Raw genomic sequence first — 17630 nt, forward strand, 5'->3', positions numbered from 1 at the left:
ATCAACAATTCTCACCTCTCCACCTTCACTTCACTTTTCAACCACCGATCCTCCACAGCGAACACGGCCACTCCTCATCCGCACCTTCCCTCCCTCATCACCACCAAAACATCAAAAAAGAAACCACCCACTCTCCATGCCAACTAAATAGTCTCACCTGGATTCGAACCAGGAGCCCTCACAGATACGTAATAATCCTGGGAATTTTAAAACCCAGCTACCTATCATGATGATAGGGGAAGAGACCGGAACCGCGCCTTTCGACACGGTCCGGTACATCTTCGAGTCGTAGCTGTGGTGCGCTAACCGTTGCGCCATGAGACCGGCGTCTGTGATGGGGGAGTGTGAAGGTGGATTTTGGGAAGTTGGATATGTATATGGGTGTGGAGGTTTGGTTTGGGAAGGAGCGAGGCTGGTGAAGGAAAGAAGGAGCGAGGGTACGAGTGAGGTTGGGAGGGCAGGTCAGGCAGCGATTACCGAATTATCAGCGATGTACAGAAAATGCAACGCGTTGCACAAACTACCGTTGCTCATAGGTAGATCGAGGACCGGCGTGGAGACTGGCTGGCTAAAGTCGAGACTGGTCACAGCTGTTTAAGATCGAAACAACCAACTAGTCGCTCTAAGAAAAAACCGGCTGGATAGGGGAGAAAGGATCAAGCTATTGCGCAAGGCAGTACTTCAACGATCCCAACAAAGTTCTACAACGTAGACGTGATCCAAGGAGCATGCGTCCATGGTGACAACAGGCGTGGTACTGGAATGCATTTGACGACAATACATCATGAGCATTTGCCAAAGTGACTAGCTAGTATTACTATCTTACTGGCTTAGTCACCCACTTCCGCACTCACAAACCTTCTCACTTCCTTGTACTTGTCTCCGGGTCTTCTTGCACTCCTCCTCGGACTTAATGTTCCTCCAGGCCCTGTATTCCTGATCAAGAGTGGCAACGCGTTCAGAACCTGACCGTTTCCCTCAAAGTAATGATTGATGAATCCGCCAGCCAGGAGGCGCCTTAGCGCATTCAGACGCACGAGTTTCCACCATTTGTCAACTTTGATCTCACCCTCTCGATGAATCCGCACGATCATTCGACTGGATGAATTGGTCTGTAGGCCTCGTCTAGGGTTCTCGATTGTGATCGCTATACTGGCGAAGGCTTGGTGAAGTTTTCTCTTATCGTGTTTATTCAGGCCTCTTGTGCTTAGATTGGCAAGTCCAGAGACTTTTTCAACGACTTCCTCTGGGTTATGATAGGCATTGTAGCGTCTGACCAAGGTCTTGTCTCCTGTGGTAGGACCGTCAGAGTCCCCACTAGATTCGCCTTCTGCTTCATCGTTCTCTCCAGAATCCTCGTCGTCTTCCTTCGGTGTATAACTCTTCTCAAACAGCACCGCGATAGCTTCGCCAGCTGCGATTTGCACGTTTACATTGCCGCTGTCCAGTTGCTCGATAAAGGCCTCGACTGCATCCTCTGACTCAGCTTCCACATCGTCGAGTTGAGTGAGTAGGAAAGTGTAGGTCTGCAATGCAGCCGTGACCACTTCGGCGTTGTCGTCTGCACCCACGAAAGACCCGTCAGATTGTACGACTTCAAGGAGGAAGGTGCATTGTTCGGCGATCTCATCGTCTCCTGCACCACCAAAGAATAGACATATACCCAGACTTTGTGTTGCTGCAGCCTTTGTCGGATTGTCTTGACTATCTGTAATGGTGCGCTTGAGAAGTGGTGCAATCGTTTCGTACAGTGTATGGTCTTCAAAGGAGATGGCAGTAAGAGAAACGGCTCGTAGAGCGAGAACAGCCTCTTTTGACGAGGTTTCGGACTTGATACTCTTACTTAAAGCACCCAGGATATCGTTGACCCTCCCGTAAAGTACATCGCCAAAGTGGTGACTGGTAAGGATCTTCGTGTACCGCTCCAGCGCCTCCTCTCGCCCTTGTACGCTGCTTCCTTTTCGTTCTATTAGTTCTTCTATTGTAGTGTTCAGCGCAGACTTGAGGTTCTCCAAATTGCTTTCTTGAAATTCGTCGCTTTCTAGAAATGCGTCTATCGAGTTGATACTGGCATTAGTATCGTCGCTAAGATATCCACTTCTATTATCGTCTTCGTCGTCCGATACATTTCGACTTGCAACACGCGATGCGGCACGAGAACCACGAGCCGAACCAGGCTGGCTGTGACCGGTTGAGGAGGGTATGGACAATGAGGCTTTCGCTTGAGCCCTTCGAGAGACCGTTTTGGTCTTGTCGAGGGCCTGACGTCGAAGGTCCTTATCAGGCATCTCGACGGTAGTGCTACTGAAAGTCTTGGGTAAGGGCGTGTAGAGTCGTGCTCTAGTCAGGCCTGATTTGATGATTCTAGTTCAACTACTTCGTGTGCAGCGTCACCCGTTAGGCACGCAAGATGGAAGTGATATTGTAGGACGTGATAGTGACAAAAATTCCATGAGGAAGTAGGACAGGCTCTCGACTGAGATCAAACTTGCGAACGCGCTGGAAGGTAAGCAGAAGCGAAGCGGTCAATAAGAAGCAGACGGCGGGTGTGCGCTCTCGGGTGATCAAGGCAGCAAGATCTCAGAGCATGTGGTCAAGGACGAAAGATGCATGGTCGCAGCTGCCCAATCGAGCCTGCAGGGATTGGACTGGACTGCACGAGGCATGCATGACGCGCGCGGGGATACTCGGCCACTACTTTTTGAGCCTAGCGTTATTCAAGACAAGCAATTAGCTGGGCATCCATGGATTGTTGGGCTATTGCTTCCAGGCGACCGGCCAAGTCTCGATTCTATTATAGAAAGACTGCACCATCCAGTTTGAGGTGACCATTTGAAGCTCATTCATATCAGTAGTCTTGTGTCATATCATAGTAAGAGAGATAAAATAGAATACATGTCCAGCGCAGTGCGAATAGTTCCACCCCCTTATCCTTGTCCTTCCAACTCCCAATTCAGCTATGTCGAAATAATAGAGCGACTGCTGTTGACCATTCCTATCCAAAGTATCCTTGTGTGTCTCTGTTACGTGGTTCTTTCTCGGTCGGATCTACTTCTTCGCAACCTGAGTACTACCAACGTCTGACTCATCCTCAGCATCAAGGATGTCGTATTCCTCATCGGTCATGAATCCATCTTCCGTGTTCTCATCTCCAAGAGTCATGTCATCAAGGTCATCAACAAGGTCTTGATCCTCTGAAACAACACTTGGCTCAACAGCAGTAGTCTCCTCCTTGATGTCATGCATCGATGACTCTGGTGACTCTTTCTCAAGAGTAGGGAAGATCATCTGTGAGCTATCCTGACTCTTCTCAGCCGCCTCGGTGGGGTTCGCTTTGGACTCGGCAGGAGCCTCAATGGGAACTATGGCAGGAACTTCGACTGGCTTGGAAGGTTTGTTGGTGACTGTGATATCAACCCACAACTTGTGGCCGAATGGTAGACCCTCTGAAGTCTTTATTCGCCAATAAGAAATAGCACGACCCTCACGTGAGGGAGATTTGAGCAAGACTGAGAAGGTAGCAGTCTTGCCAGGCTGGAGAGGTTCTTGAAGAACGTTGCTTTGATTGGCAGCAGCCATTGTGCTGACAGATGAGGGATGCTTGTCGTCCAGATTGCGCATGTCGTCGCCACCAATGAAGTAGACTGCACAACCGGCTGGCCAAGCCTGAGGACCTGGGTTTCGTAGAGTCCAAGATTGACTGACAAGTCTATCTGGTGCAAAGCTTGAGCCGTCTGGGGTCGAGTCACACTCGAACCACGCCTGCAGATCTTGGGTGGATTCGCTCTTGACCTCCTCGCTAACAGGCTTCTCGATTGGAACAGATTGCACAGTCTCCACAGGGACAGTCTCAGCTATAGTCTGCACCTGAGTGGCAGCATTGGAAAGAGTTGGTCGAGTCGTCTCAGTAGAAGCGTGCTTGGCGACAGGTCGATCGCCACAAAGAACTGGTGTAGTTCTACCATCATCGTTGACACTAGCAACGGAGAGGTACATTACAGAACTTCGGAGCTTGATAAGAGGATGCGTCTTGTTATGTTCGTTTTCAGGATGGGCCTCACAGTTGGCACAGAAGTCAGTGTCGTGGCAGATGGCGCACTTGTATCGATCGCCTCGGATGTACGTCTTTCGAGCTCGAGCGAGGCAAAGAGGTCCATCACAGTAAATGCCTTTATGCTGTTCCTTGTTTACGCTCACTGTTGCAAGGTGTTCGTAGATAGGAGCGAAGCGATGACCTTTGTGAACCTCGTTCTTAATGCTGTGGCACATGGAGCAATAGTCAAAGTCTGGGCAAGTCAAGCACTTGTGGCGAACTCCAACAATTTGAGCGTCGCAACCATCGCAAACTGCTTCGTGCTTCAGACCACGACCCTGTTGACAAAGAGACTTGATGTAGGATACGCCGGAAGCGGAGGGATCGACAGGCGAGAAGGTATGAGCAGGATGATGACCGTGTTCACCATGCTCAAGGCAGAAGAAACAGAGGTCGTAGTCAGCACACTGCTGGCAGGTAACGAATGAGGAAGCAACAAGTTCTGAGGAGTTAGTCATGACACATTTCTTTCTGCCTCCATTGTACTTACGGATAATGCAGCTGTTGCAAGTTCGTTGGTCTTCCTCGAAGACTGCTGACTGATGATCCTCAACAAGTGGCTCTGATTTCTTCTTCGGTGGGAGAGTTTCGGTATTGCTGGAGAAGACCTTTCCATTCTTGATAGTTCTCTTGATGAGCCAGTGATCGTCACCATCGCAAGTGATCCCACGAGCAATGCAAGTCGGGCAAAGGTCAAAGTCACCTTTTTCACACTTGCTGCAGTGATAGTGCTCATTGGAGACTGAACCACCACAATGATTGCAATCGATGCTGAAGGTTGTCGCAGTAAAGTCATTCATAGTCGGCAGAGTAGGCATACTAAGCTTAGGTACTAGCTTCTGAGACTTCTCCTCTGTGGTTGTAGGCTGGATTGGATTGGGTTGAAATGGCTTGAAAGAGACTACGTGCTCAGTTGGTGGGTTAGAGAGGACAGTTTCGAGGTAAGTGTTTCTCTTGCTCATCTCTGGCACCGCCTTATCTTCCACGACAGTTTGGTCCTCCTTCTGCTCGGACTTGATGATCGTCGCTTTAAGTCTGAGCTTCAGCTTAGCTTTGGCAGCCCGATACAGTTGCTTGTAGACGCCCGGGTTGGCGGAGTCGAGGGTAACGTAGGTGCCAGCGGAATCCGAGTATCGGTCGAACTTGACTTCTTGATTAGGTGCAATCTGTAAGAGCATTCGTAACTAAGAATGGTTAGCAGACGCTCAATTAATGCTCTATCGACACCCGATAAGGCGGTATACAGGCAGCCATCTTACATACCTTCTGGGGAAACACGTGGGCTCCAAGGTCGCGAAGAGCAAGCTTAAAGCGACGATTCTGACCGTCGACAAGGATCTTGACAGTGATCAGTGTGTCAGGTCCAACTGGACCGTTGTGAGGGAATGGTGTGCTCATGATGTCGGTTTGCCGCAAGAAGCGGTATCGAGGTTGCAAGAGCAGAGATAAAAGATATGAAGAAATGGGTTAGAACCTCTCACCAATGTCCTACGACATCCACGAAATTGCTTTGCATACAAACAACGTGACTGCGTAGCTGGAGATGGTAGAGATAAGAGGTGTGAGTAGAACGTGGTGGTTCAAGTTGGAGGTGTCAGAGTAACAGGTTCCGGTCGAAGTCAGCAGGCACTCGCTACGTGACGTGCGGGGCCTTGACCTACGCGTAATGTCCTGGCCGGTCAACACAATTACGGTTCGCGTATTGACAGGCACACTTCACCAAATTCTAATACCGACCACTACTCTCCTAGCTTCTCAGCTTTACCACGAAGCAGCACTTATGCAAGGCAAACGCCTAAGTAACAATTTCTATGTTTGATCACTTCCACTGAACCAGTCAAGGCGTACTCGCAAGTGGCACAAGGGTGGTACGTCATGACGTTGATTGGTTGGTTGTATTCGCAAAGAGCACCCGTGTCAGCATCATCGCGTTCTTGACCGACCGCCTGTCCTCGGCTCACCGGTCGCAAACAAGGTGAGCAAGTACTACTGCAAAGTATTGCCGTGGATTGCGGTATGCAGGCAAGAATTGAGTAGCAACAAAGCCTGCTCATTCATGCTTGAAATACGGTCATCAGCCATTATTGGATCTATAATATGGTAGCAAATAGACTTGACTCAACATTGCAGTACTCTCTGCTCCGTCGACTTATGCTCCAGTTTCAGGTTAACCGAAGACTCTATGACCTGGTCTCTGGTAAAGTTCCTTGAGCTCTTCGCCTCGATTGTCCTTATCTGAGTGTGCTCTCATTGGGTCCTTCGTCGTTACCTGTTGCGCTAATTGATGCACTCCTGAACCCACTCATATCGCCACTGGCAGTCTTTCTGAGTGCCTGGCTCATAGTTTGAATGTTAAGATCACCTAGTTGTGCTGCAGCTGGACGATGAGGTGATGTCTCGTGGCTAGTAGGTGGTGAGATGCCCGTTGTATTCTGGCTCGAGATGGGCGAGCGGAAAGGAGAAGGTGATCTAGCGATGTTATGGAAGCTAGGATGAGATGTGATGGTTGCACTATCTCGTCTGCCCTCGCCACTAGACAGATCATGTTCACCGTGGACCACATCAGCGAAAGATATAAAGCTCAATCTTCGAACATCGACCGAGTCCAAGTTAGCATAATTCGATGCTGAATTGGAAGAAGTTTCTGTTGGTAGTTCTGGACGGACTGCTGACGACAGATTGTTGTCGGAGAGGATGGGGCTCGCTGTTTGATCGTGATGGCCTTCGGTTATGGTCACGGCGGCAGGTTGATGCGCCGTGTGAGTTACTATCTCCACCGAATCTGGATCAAGCTTTTTGTCTGTAATGGCCTCTGAAGTTGCATCTAGTGCTGGTGGAATATGGTTCTCAGTAATGATGTGAGATGGAATCTGTGGTGAGGCCTGGGCGATGGCTCCGACATCTTCTTGTACACTTCTCTCAAAGATCATCGAGGACGCTGGTGAGTGCGTACGGGGCGAGGCGGAGCGCATGCCTCGAGGTGAGGAAGCAATACCATAAGGATGGTTGTAGGACGGTGATCCTGGGTTTCGACTAGGATCTATGCCTGCTAGTGGAGAGACAGGACGTAGACCACCAGCGGACATCGTTTGCGATATTCCTGTAGACTCTGAATTCTTCTTATCTTCATCCTTCTTGCCGAAGCGAAAGAAGTCTCTCTTTCTGCTCCTCTCTTCGGTAGCGCTAAGTTGTCCACTTGACTGCTGTGTAGGATCAGTTGTTAGAGAGGCTTGAGCGTCTTGCGACACACTCAATGGAGCGGAGCCAGTTATGCTACTCATGCTTGCGAGACTGGCAGTCTGTGCTGTGTTCAGGATGTCGAATACTGCGTCAGGTTGCGATACAGTACTTGGAGATGTGCAACGAGGAACTTGCAATCTGTGCGAAGTGGGAGGATCTATTGCGCATCCAGCATAGCCTGGTAGCAAAGCCTCGCAGTCGTCCTCAGCAGAATTGCAGACAGTGGAGGAGAGTCTTTTTGGGGTGCACAGCCAGCTGAGCACGTGGAGCTGCTCGGATGTGAGCGTTAAATGGTCTCGATATAGGCAAGGACAGATGGAGGTGTTTACAGTAATTCTGCCTCGCTCGAAGTCAATCTTTCACATTACATAGAAGCTCAACAAGATCATGTGCTACTCGCTGTGCCAAACAAGAACATGCGAGACAAGGGAACGTGAGATGGTTGCCCAGTGATGTTCACGGCTGTGACGGGGCGACGACGCAATGCTACAGCCGAATCTCGATATGCCCGGCACTTGGTCGATTCAGCACCAGGCGGGTGGCCAATAAGCATTGGCTTACCCACGGCTCCTCCAACACAAACCTTGAGCGTGTTTGATGTGCTTGGCAATTCATAGACCAGTCATATGACCTTGCTGGTGCGAACGAGTTATCAACATGTTCAAAGCGGCACTATTTTGGTGGATGAAGCACTCTCGAGGCTTTCCGTCAGCCTCATCAAGATCTCGAGTCGAAGGGGTCGAAAGACTGTATAGCACAACGATTACTGGTTGTGACAGACCTGACGTTGAAAACGGAAGCTATCAACGCCGTCGCAGTGCACGGGGATTATACACAGCTTGATCGTGGCCGCGAGTGTCAGGAAACCGAAGCTCATACGTGCAATCGACCAAATCGTGCCGTGAAGGCTTTTCGATTCCATTCATCGACCACAACGAGTTCACAGTCCAGGAAGGAACTCAACCGTGCCCAATACTGCTCACACAGGAGACTTCCACGAGTCGCAACAAGCACGATGAACTCCCTTACCACCACGCCAGCCATGAGCTCGGCCTCCTCCCGCTTCTACAAGCTCTGCGCAACCATCCTAAACACATCAACCAAGCGACACAATTCCTCCTACCGCCGTCACCGCTCCAAATCAAACATCAAGCCCGATCCAGCTTTCCTCCCCTCCAAAACAGAAGCCCACGACCACATAATACACAACCCACCCCCATCCATGCCCAACGTCTACCACACTCCCGCCATCTTCCTCCCCAAAGAAGACCCCAGAAAAACAATACCAGCACCATCGTTATCATCCGCAAAACCACTGCTAGCAAACACACCCGCATACATACCAGCCGGAAAAGAACGTCTTCCGCCCGCAGTACGCAAACCATACGAGAAGAGATACCACTTGACAGAGCAGAATCTAGATGAAATGAGGCGGTTACGAACTGAAGATCCATTGACTTGGAGTGCGAAGAAGCTAGCATTGAAATACGATTGCAGTGTGTTGTTTGTGGGTATGGCGACGGAAGGAATAGCGAAAAGGGCTGGAAAGCAGGAAATTCAGAAGAAACTTACTGAGATTGTGAAGAGTAGGTGGGGACAGAAGAGGAGGGTTGCCAGAGAGGACAGACAGATTAGAAGGGAGATGTCGTACAGGGATGCTTGAGCGAAATTTGTTGTTGACTGCATAGTGTTGTCTGTAAGCTCCGAGAGCTCAAACGGAGGCAGGCTGTATCGCAGGTGTGGCGACCATACCTTCCGCTCGAATAATGGTGGTTTGTCATTTCATATTAGGAGGTCAAGAGCTTCCAAGGAAGGTTATCGCCTATCGAGATTGGGCTGGAATACTCTCGAACACAAGGAACAAGTTTGGTCGAATGTGAGGCATCTGTTCACTTCAGGAGAAGAAGCATCTTTTCTAGCCATCTGTTCTTCGTCGTCTGTCAAAACACCTGAAAGTCCTTATATCTCCTCATTTCTTCTCATTCATCGGCTCTTCCGCCACATAATGCAAATACGCGCCCAACAACTTCGTCCCCTCAATATAATTCCTGCGATCCAGCTTCTCATTAATACTATGCGCGCCATCCGTGCTACTTCCCATCGGCAACAACAACACATTCTTCCCTGTCGCCTGCTCAAACGTTATCGTGACAGGAATACTGCCTCCCTCCCTCGTCATATCCGGCTCAACGCCAAAGACCTGCTTGACGGCCTTGGACGCAGCCTGGAAGTTCCAGTGGAATGGGCTGGCGACCCACCATTTCCCGTCATGTTGGCAGTAGACGTTCATGCTATTCTTCGAGCCAAGCTTGTTAAAGACGTCCTTGACGTGTTTGTAGACCAGTTCGTTGACTTCGTTGGATTCCATGTTTGGGACTGTGCGAATGGAGAATTTGCCGATGACTTTGGCGGGGATGACGGTCTTTGCACCAGGTTGGGAGAAGGCTCCTTCGACGCCGTGGACGCTGAGGGAGGGGAAGCGCCATCGAGCCATGAGGGTTTCGTCTTTGGTTTCGAAGATGGAGGTTTTGCTGCCGATGCTTTCGTAAAGGTTGTCCATAGTGTATGAGATGTTTGGGTAGAGTTTCTTCTCGTCTTCTGTGACAGGAGCTACGAGCTCATTGAGGCCAGGAATAAGGATCTGTCCCTTTTGGTCGACGAGTTTACTTAGGACGTGCATCAGGTCGGTCATTGGTTCTTGTGCACTGCCGCCAAAGACGCCGGAGTGTAAATCTTGCGCTGGACCTTTGATCTCGACGCTGTAGTAGTTGCAGCCTCGGAGGCCGTAGGTAAGGCAGGGCTTTTCGGTACCTAGCCAGTAATTGTCTGATATGCACACTGCATCTGCGTCTTTGAAGTACTTCTTCGCTTCGGCGTTGATGAAGTCGTCGAGACCTTCTGAACCATACTCCTCCATGCCCTCGAAACAACACAATAGATTTACTGGGAACTCCACGCCAGCTTTCTGGTGTGCTTCAATCGCGTTGATCCAACCTAACACTGGTCCCTTGTCATCTGTGCTTCCTCTTCCAAACATACGACCCTTCTCATCCACAGTCAGGTCGAAAGGTTTCGTGGCCCAGCCATCCTCCATCAACGCAGGCTGTACATCGTAGTGGCCATAGACTAATATCGTGCGCTTCTTCTTGTCGTTGCCATATCGAGCAATGACTACTGGAGGTAATTCGAGGTGCTCCTTGCCGGGTTGTTTACCAAGTGGTCTCTTCTCGACCTCTGCGCCGAGACGAGTGAGCTCGTCTGCGAGGAAGTCGCCCATGCGAAACACATCTTGGCGGTTCTCATCACTGGCACTGACAGAAGGTATAGCCACTGCTGCTCGTAGACGTTCTATGAAGGTATCCGCAAGGGCGTCTACTCTGCATTCAGGTCAGCATCGTCTAGGGTGCAGCCAGAAAAGGCATACTGTTTGAAGTACGGATCCAGATTGGGAGCCATCTTCGGGTCTGTTATATGGCCGTAGAAGTTGCGGCGGGATGTTCGTATATATGAAGCAACGAAGGCTCTTGGGGAAGATCGGGTAGTTGATACAAAAGTCTTAGAGCCTTGTGCCAAACTGATAGCTCGTTTAGCTGTGATTCGAGATAGCATATGTACTTTCAGACACGGTTCGTGGTTGCGATGAACTCCGGTCGATATGCGACCGACATGTGGTATGCACGGTATGGTTAATCGCGGCTTGAAAAGGACGTCACACGACTGGGTGAAATCGTCTAACCTACTCCCTTACAACATAATCGTCCATACCTGCCACCTCTCTACAAGTATTCCTCTTGCTCGCCTTCTTTACTCCAGTCTAGAGTCGAGTCAGTTGGCTCTTCTGGAGGAGCCACGAAACGTGCGTCGTATTACAGTTATATTATTACACTAATTACACGCTCGATACTGATCGAGCCACTTTTATTGGACGTCCATTCTAGTAGTACAGACGGTTATTGGAATCAGCCTAGGAAGCAGCCTCATTCACGTTGACGTATAACCAAGAATCTTGGTAGCCTGAATAACGTCTGGTTTGCCCGATACGTACTGGACATAGAGGAATGCGCCAGACTCTGATCGTTTCTCGATCGCCGTCTAGTCGTAGTCGACCGGGCACAGAATGTTGCTCTTCTTGGCCTCAGACCACTTAACGCCGTCCTTCTCTTGGACCGAACCCATGCGCAAGTCATTGACCTCGACCTCGCAGGAACCAACCTCACCCTCGTAGTCCTCGTCCTCTTCGTTGTTACAGTTCTCGCATGTCCTGATTAAACATGTTAGCCTCATGTGGAAAAGAGTCAATTCGGAGCATGAAGCACATACTCGCCATAAGCGTGATTGAGGTTCACTTGGAAGTTCTGGACGTCATCGAAGTATTCGAGCTCGGCAGTGACCCAACCATCATCGCAGCGGAACTATAAATGTTTTAGTGACTATTGACGAGAGTGTGCCTATGGGCGACATGTCTTGGCATACTGATCTGTGAGGTGGAGTCTTGCCCTTCCAGCTGATCGAGCAGGTTGTCCAGTCTGGTGCATTCGTGCTCTTGTCTTCAAAGTCGAACGAAACCTGTTGCCATGACCTGCCATTCTTCTTCTGGGTCGAGGCTCGCAGGTTGGAGACGCTGAACTGGTCAGTGATAGTCTCGGGGCTAGTGTCACCTGCTACTCATGTCAGTGCATAGTACTCGGATTTGATTTTGCACAAAGTTGGTCCAACCATTTGGGCGTGGTGCAGCAAGAGCCAAGGCTCCGAAGAGAGCTGGAAGGATGACGCTGAACTTCATGTTGAAGATGTATATTCTGAGGTAGCTAAAGTGCTAGAAATATAAGAGCTGTAAAAGGTCGACGAATTAGAGAAAGAAAGACAGAAGCAGATACGGCAGGCAGTTCGATCCTTATAGTTTTCCGAATCGTGCTATATTTGCTCACATGGAGCATTCCTGGAGGTCCAGTGGGTTTGAGTAAGACATATTGAGTGCAGGCTCAATTGCCCATCATCCAAGCATGTGTTGTCAGTGATCCAACAAATGAAGTGAGGCTCGGTGTAGCAAGCGGCCAGACTGCACAAGTCTGTGTGCCACGGGCATTGTCATGTTTCGGAGTCTAAATTCGACCAGCAACTCGGTCTGATCCAGACATGGTATAGATTTCTCACTGGTCAAGGTATTGAGGAAAGCTGCTAATCTTCAACGTTACGTGGGGGATAGAAGGGGTGAAGCAGAACCTGGACTCCGAGTCGGGGCTCAATCAATACCACACGTTATACTTCGCAAGTATTTTGCACATGCGACTGCGTGGATCTTGAGCACAATTCACTCCATGAAAGCTTTTATATCAACATCATGGGACACATATCCGTCTCCCAATGCAGAATGAAATACCCTAGTCCATACATAGTGCAAACAGCGACGATAAAAGCTTAGTCTCTTTGGACGTCCAGGTTGAGGTATAAAAACCTGCTCAAGGTTTGCAGCGCAGTAGTAGAGAGGTAAAAAGTAGCTCGAAGGCACCCTCTTTAATACAGGCTTTGTGTCAATGGCTGATTATCAGCAAAGCGTGCATTTCGCACAAGCTTTCCCACTTAGTTCAATTGATATGTCAGTCATAATATGTGATTGATGTAGAGGTTGATTTGCTCAAAACGTGCTGCGGAGCAGAAGCTTGGATACTCATTATACTAGTAGCAACACAATCATTTTTGCTTGTCTAGATTGTGCGCAAGGAATCAATACTGGTCAATAGAGCGAGCTCTGTGTAGTTGTCAAAGTCTGAGGTGGATTGCGCGTTTGCCTCCTTTGATCGCAGCTTCTCAAGGAAGTACGAGTAGTAGTCGAGACGATGCGCAATACTCTCTTCTCTGTTCGTGGCCTGAATGCAAGTACGACGAATAAGTTGACTATAAAGACAGACTGTAGGTTGACCCAACTAATACCGATTTCCATGGACGACCTGGCGAGCTACCGCCGGACATGCAGAATAAAGTGTACCTCTGTCATCTCCTGACCGTAAGCGCTCGTATCGAACTGAGTCACGATGCAGACTACCTGAAGAGGGAACAGCGGTCATGAGACTACCAGTGTTCATGCTGGAGTAAGGTCTCAGACGTTTTCAATGGCGACAACCCACGACGACTCGTCTTGGCAACGTTTGTCTGTGTGATCGCCGTGTATACGTGCTCCTGCGTTTGCAATCTACTTGCTCGAGCAACGGACACGGCACATGTGGCTGTCGACTCGAGGAAACTTGTCAAGGCGTGGATGGGTTTGAGCCGCGAGAATGGGCGAGGTGTTAGTGGAATCGGGATTCTTTTATGTGCGTCTAGGGAGCAAATGGCGGCAGATCTCTCTGATGTCCTCACCACGTCCCGTGCTTTCATGGAGTTCAGGGTAAGACGCTTGAGCGAAGTGAAGTGTTGCATGTGGTTGCAGCTCCGGACAAGGTCGCCCAATTTCTTCGAACGAGCCATCAGATCGAAGGATAGGCCGGTTCAGAGGCTGTGAGGCCTGCAGGGCTCGATCGATAAGATCTAGTTGTGGTACACGGGCTGACATAGGAAAATACAGGTGGCCGATGTCCAGGGATGTCGATGAAAAAGCTCAAAGCACAAGTTATGGGCAAGAACATCATCTCCAGCACATACTAGCTCACGTAGTCACTAGCTCTATCGCGGGCGAGTTCGCCACAATTGGGTTAGATGTAGAGAGCAGTCAATCAGTAATCTCCTACTTCCTCCCACTTCCATGCCCTCTTTCCTTAGTACACTCTCATCCCGAAATCTCTCAACTAGCTCTTCCACTCCCTCGCCTGAATCCCACTTTTCCACTCCTTCCTCTTCGTAATCTGACTCTCATCACTCTCCTGCAAGAAGAAAGCCATTAGTCTCATTTCTTACTTCGACTGCTCCTCCCCGTCGTCCTTGGTACTGCTTCCCTTCGTCTGAGCCTGTGATTCCGACGTTTTGCTGTCGCCTGAGCTGCTTCCTGAGCCTTTTTCACCTGATCCTTCTTTGCCGGGTTCGAAGATGTTGTTGCCTGAGAAGATACGTGTTAGCTGTGACAGTGATGATACGTTCTTATTTTCTATATGACTGGAGATAGAAATTGTGAGAGTATAGCAATATGGTGGCGGAGCGTACAGGAGGCACAATGGGCGTGGGAGCCATCAGCTGTTAGATCGGCGCCAGCGCCACAGTCTGGACATTTGACCATGTTGGGCACTTGATGTGTTGTGTTTGTGCGGTTACGGATCTGACTGGACGGAACGAGTCTTCAGTAGCAGCGATGATGACAATCAAGCAACGGAGAAAGACGTTCCCAACAATATACACGCGATGGGCGATGCTCAAATTCATAAATTACAATCATACAGTTGCCGGAGCGTGATCGTTTCCTGATGGGAACTAAGGGAGCAGACATGACGTAGGAATCGGAGAGGGTAAATGTTAGATCTGACTCGGTAATTTTATTCATTTCCTGCTGCTGCCTCGCAACCAGGTAGGTATACTATCACCTTCAAAAGCGCTGCCATTCATACCTTTGTTCTGGTGCTCCTGTTCTCCGAACAATCCCTTCCACACCTCTGCAGTACTGGCTCTTTCTCTTGGCAATACACTATATTGCATTCCGTACATCTCCCCACGACCTAACGGCGGTACGAAACGACCAGTAAGCAGTCTGAACACCACTTTCGGCGACAGATAGTGTTTCCTGATACGTGCACCGAGCTGGAAATATTGCTGGAAGATCTGCTTGATAGATAGAGGTGTTGAAGACAGTTTGATGTAGGCAATGGATACTGGTAGTGGTTCATTGCCGCTGTCAGGTGTATCTTCTTGATTTTCGCTAGTCGTGTCCGCATCGACCTCTTCTTCAATAAGGCTGGGTGACCGAACAGTTGGAAACACGAGATCTGACTTAATGAGCTCGAGGTACACGCCTCCAGGTAAACGTTGGCTGTCCTTAACTCTAAGCATGAGTGCGAAAAGTGGGAAATGGTTTAGAAGTGCCAAGAATGTATCAAGGACGGCTTTGAAAGTGATGATCGCCATCCTGAATAGAGCAAAGGTGAGGTAGAAGACGATGACAGTAGGCAGCAGGAAGAAGAGAAGGGTAAAGAGGATTGTCCCCAGCAGCAATTGGTCGAGGTCGTAGTCACAATTGTCGATGCGGTTTCGCAGGACATTTCTCTTTTTGCCGCGAAAGAGGTGAAACAAACTTACTATTATGCTCAATTGCCAATTGAAGATGCGAGCACTAGCGATGTAGAAGGCATAGATATGCAATGTCATCAAGCCTAACAAGTCCGACAAGATAGCTATTGGCATGCTTGCTCCTGCGAACGCCGAGAACCCAAATACGTAGACAATCTGGGGCAAGTATGGTAGAACCAGGAACTTTGAGCTGACTGACCAGTATTCAATGACCCACAAGAAGAGATCGCCTAGAAATGCAGCGAGCTCGGTGTTGAGTTTCAGACCACCAGGATAAGACATGAGCCAGCGAATGGTATCTCGGAGACCATCAATAGTGTATGTATTGAGAACATCCACAATAAATCGGGCTGTGGCATCTGCATTCTCGTTGATGAAACTGCCAAGAGCAATGCCGATAATGACATCGTTGGCCACCAACCATAATGAGTTGTAGAAACGGATATAGTCTGAATTTGTACCAGCAATAGAGGACCAGGTCTCGCGTCTTCTCCTTAAGAGAGTGTATTGCACAGGATAATATGAAAACTGCTGCAATCGAAGGTGAACTTGCTGGCTGCAGGCTGAAATGTCCTTCAATGATAGGAGGTTAGGACTTGAGTCGGTCGAGTCAGGAATGGAGGCTCGCCGCAAAGGAAGCCGGAATTCCAGACACTGCAGTAGCCCTTCGGCTATGCATCTGTGCAACACGATAGCAAGTCTGAAGGCGTACGACAGGATGGGGTAGATCGATGTCATGAGAAGTGACCACAAAGACCACACAGCAACGGTGTATAGTGATTGGGCAGATTCGACCACCATCTCACTGACTGACATTTCTCGCTTCCGTCGAGGTCCGACGAAGGGTGTGTTCTTTTGCAGGAGCGCAGCCACTTCGTATGCACAATTCACCTGGTGAATTATTGTTGGCAAAGCTAGCTCTTTCTGCGTCGGTTTACGTCTGATGACAGTATGGAATTTGAGCTTCTTCACCAGGTCTGCCACTCTCTTCTTCTCTTGCTGGTCTTCCAGAACAACTTCGTCTTCAGCTTGGGCTGCATCGTGAAGGAGCTGTCGGTGAGTCAAGGTAAGATCAATTGGTTCCGCGGAAATGTACTCTAGCTGGGCAGGATCCAGAGCAGGATAAAGCACTACCTGGATCGATGAGGCGGCGTCGGAGTGGCAGTAGACCTGAGGTAAAGCTTTTTCTGACAGCTTGTAAACTTGAATCTGACCAAGGTCAAAATTGCTTAGAGCGTCACCGTGGTTGAACGTGCCCAAGACACACATTGCCTTGCGACCACAAAGCTCGTTCATCTGGGCCATGGGGAAAGGGCTCCCTCGAAAGAGGGTTCCCGATCGAAGCGCAGCCTCAACGTTTCGAATGTCAACATCGTCCAGGACTGTCACAACGAAAAGATCGAGATCAGAATTCCTCCAGCCTACAATCACCCCGGGAGTAGTCGATCGAGCCAGATTGTTCGGCCAAAAAAGGCGAAGCAAGCCATCTCTGTTCTTGACCATGATCCCATGTTGTCGCAGGGATTTACAATGAGCCTCTCCTCCTAAGCTGCTCTCGTGCAGAGATTCCGTGTTTCGGTGATCTAGGATGGATATTCGCTTCGTTCGCAGCCAGTCGCTCGAGAGGTAAAATGAGCGCGGCAAAGATCAGGGAAATTATAGAGAACGCTTTAGCTGCTCGTGTCTACTGCAGTCAGTACCAGGTTTAGAGTGTTCACCCACAAAGGTTTACTTACGACGACACCGTGGTCCCAAGCGAAGAAGGCCAGCTCATACAGTCTAGTGACCAGATCCCAGCGGGCGGTGATGTAGCCAGCAACGAAGATACCAATAGCCAGGGACGAGAATGGGTGCATTGATCGCTGCATCTACCAGCTCAAGTAAGACATGTTAACAGTGCACCAAAATGACATGCTTCCCCTTCTCGCAAATTCCTGTTTCAGCGTGCACGCCGTCTACGAAACTTGAAGACCGGAGAACGAGCACGATCTGCTCCACTGCTGGCAGCCGGGATTGACAAGATGAGGACTAGCTGACAAGAGGATAGCGCCAAAGTCAGGACAACGCAGGCGATACGTGGCCCCTGGAA

General features: G+C 49.6%; 7 protein-coding genes across 7 annotated transcripts; all 7 read right to left on the minus strand.

The window, feature by feature from the left end:
• Positions 1–830: 830 nt before the first annotated feature.
• Positions 831–2288, minus strand: LTR64_001737 (uncharacterized protein; the record flags this gene model as incomplete). The annotated part of the gene is made up of 1 exon (XM_064896116.1): positions 831–2288. The coding sequence occupies one exon, from the start codon at positions 2286–2288 to the stop codon at positions 831–833; it is 1458 nt and encodes a 485-aa protein (XP_064758803.1).
• A 760-nt stretch (positions 2289–3048) lies between these two features.
• Positions 3049–5491, minus strand: LTR64_001738 (uncharacterized protein; the record flags this gene model as incomplete). Its single annotated transcript, XM_064896117.1, has 3 exons — positions 3049–4535; positions 4584–5259; positions 5357–5491. 3 exons carry the CDS (start codon positions 5489–5491, stop codon positions 3049–3051), a joined length of 2298 nt encoding a protein of 765 aa, XP_064758804.1.
• A 3811-nt stretch (positions 5492–9302) lies between these two features.
• Positions 9303–10789, minus strand: LTR64_001739 (uncharacterized protein; the record flags this gene model as incomplete). The annotated part of the gene is made up of 2 exons (XM_064896118.1): positions 9303–10710; positions 10758–10789. The coding sequence occupies 2 exons, from the start codon at positions 10787–10789 to the stop codon at positions 9303–9305; spliced, it is 1440 nt and encodes a 479-aa protein (XP_064758805.1).
• A 636-nt stretch (positions 10790–11425) lies between these two features.
• On the minus strand, positions 11426–12116 carry LTR64_001740 (uncharacterized protein; the record flags this gene model as incomplete). The annotated part of the gene is made up of 4 exons (XM_064896119.1): positions 11426–11594; positions 11654–11745; positions 11807–11991; positions 12050–12116. The coding sequence occupies 4 exons, from the start codon at positions 12114–12116 to the stop codon at positions 11426–11428; spliced, it is 513 nt and encodes a 170-aa protein (XP_064758806.1).
• Positions 12117–14220: 2104 nt separating this feature from the next.
• LTR64_001741 (uncharacterized protein) lies at positions 14221–14540 on the minus strand (the record flags this gene model as incomplete). The annotated part of the gene is made up of 2 exons (XM_064896120.1): positions 14221–14363; positions 14468–14540. The coding sequence occupies 2 exons, from the start codon at positions 14538–14540 to the stop codon at positions 14221–14223; spliced, it is 216 nt and encodes a 71-aa protein (XP_064758807.1).
• A 257-nt stretch (positions 14541–14797) lies between these two features.
• On the minus strand, positions 14798–17044 carry gpi1 (pig-Q; the record flags this gene model as incomplete). Its single annotated transcript, XM_064896121.1, has 1 exon — positions 14798–17044. The coding sequence occupies one exon, from the start codon at positions 17042–17044 to the stop codon at positions 14798–14800; it is 2247 nt and encodes a 748-aa protein (XP_064758808.1).
• Positions 17045–17066: 22 nt separating this feature from the next.
• On the minus strand, positions 17067–17397 carry LTR64_001743 (uncharacterized protein; the record flags this gene model as incomplete). Its single annotated transcript, XM_064896122.1, has 2 exons — positions 17067–17225; positions 17278–17397. 2 exons carry the CDS (start codon positions 17395–17397, stop codon positions 17067–17069), a joined length of 279 nt encoding a protein of 92 aa, XP_064758809.1.
• Between the last annotated feature and the right edge of the window lie 233 nt (positions 17398–17630).

Source organism: Lithohypha guttulata (genome assembly GCF_036872675.1).
Source record: "Lithohypha guttulata strain CCFEE 5908 chromosome Unknown scaffold_1, whole genome shotgun sequence".
Lineage (NCBI taxonomy): Eukaryota > Fungi > Ascomycota > Eurotiomycetes > Chaetothyriales > Trichomeriaceae > Lithohypha > Lithohypha guttulata.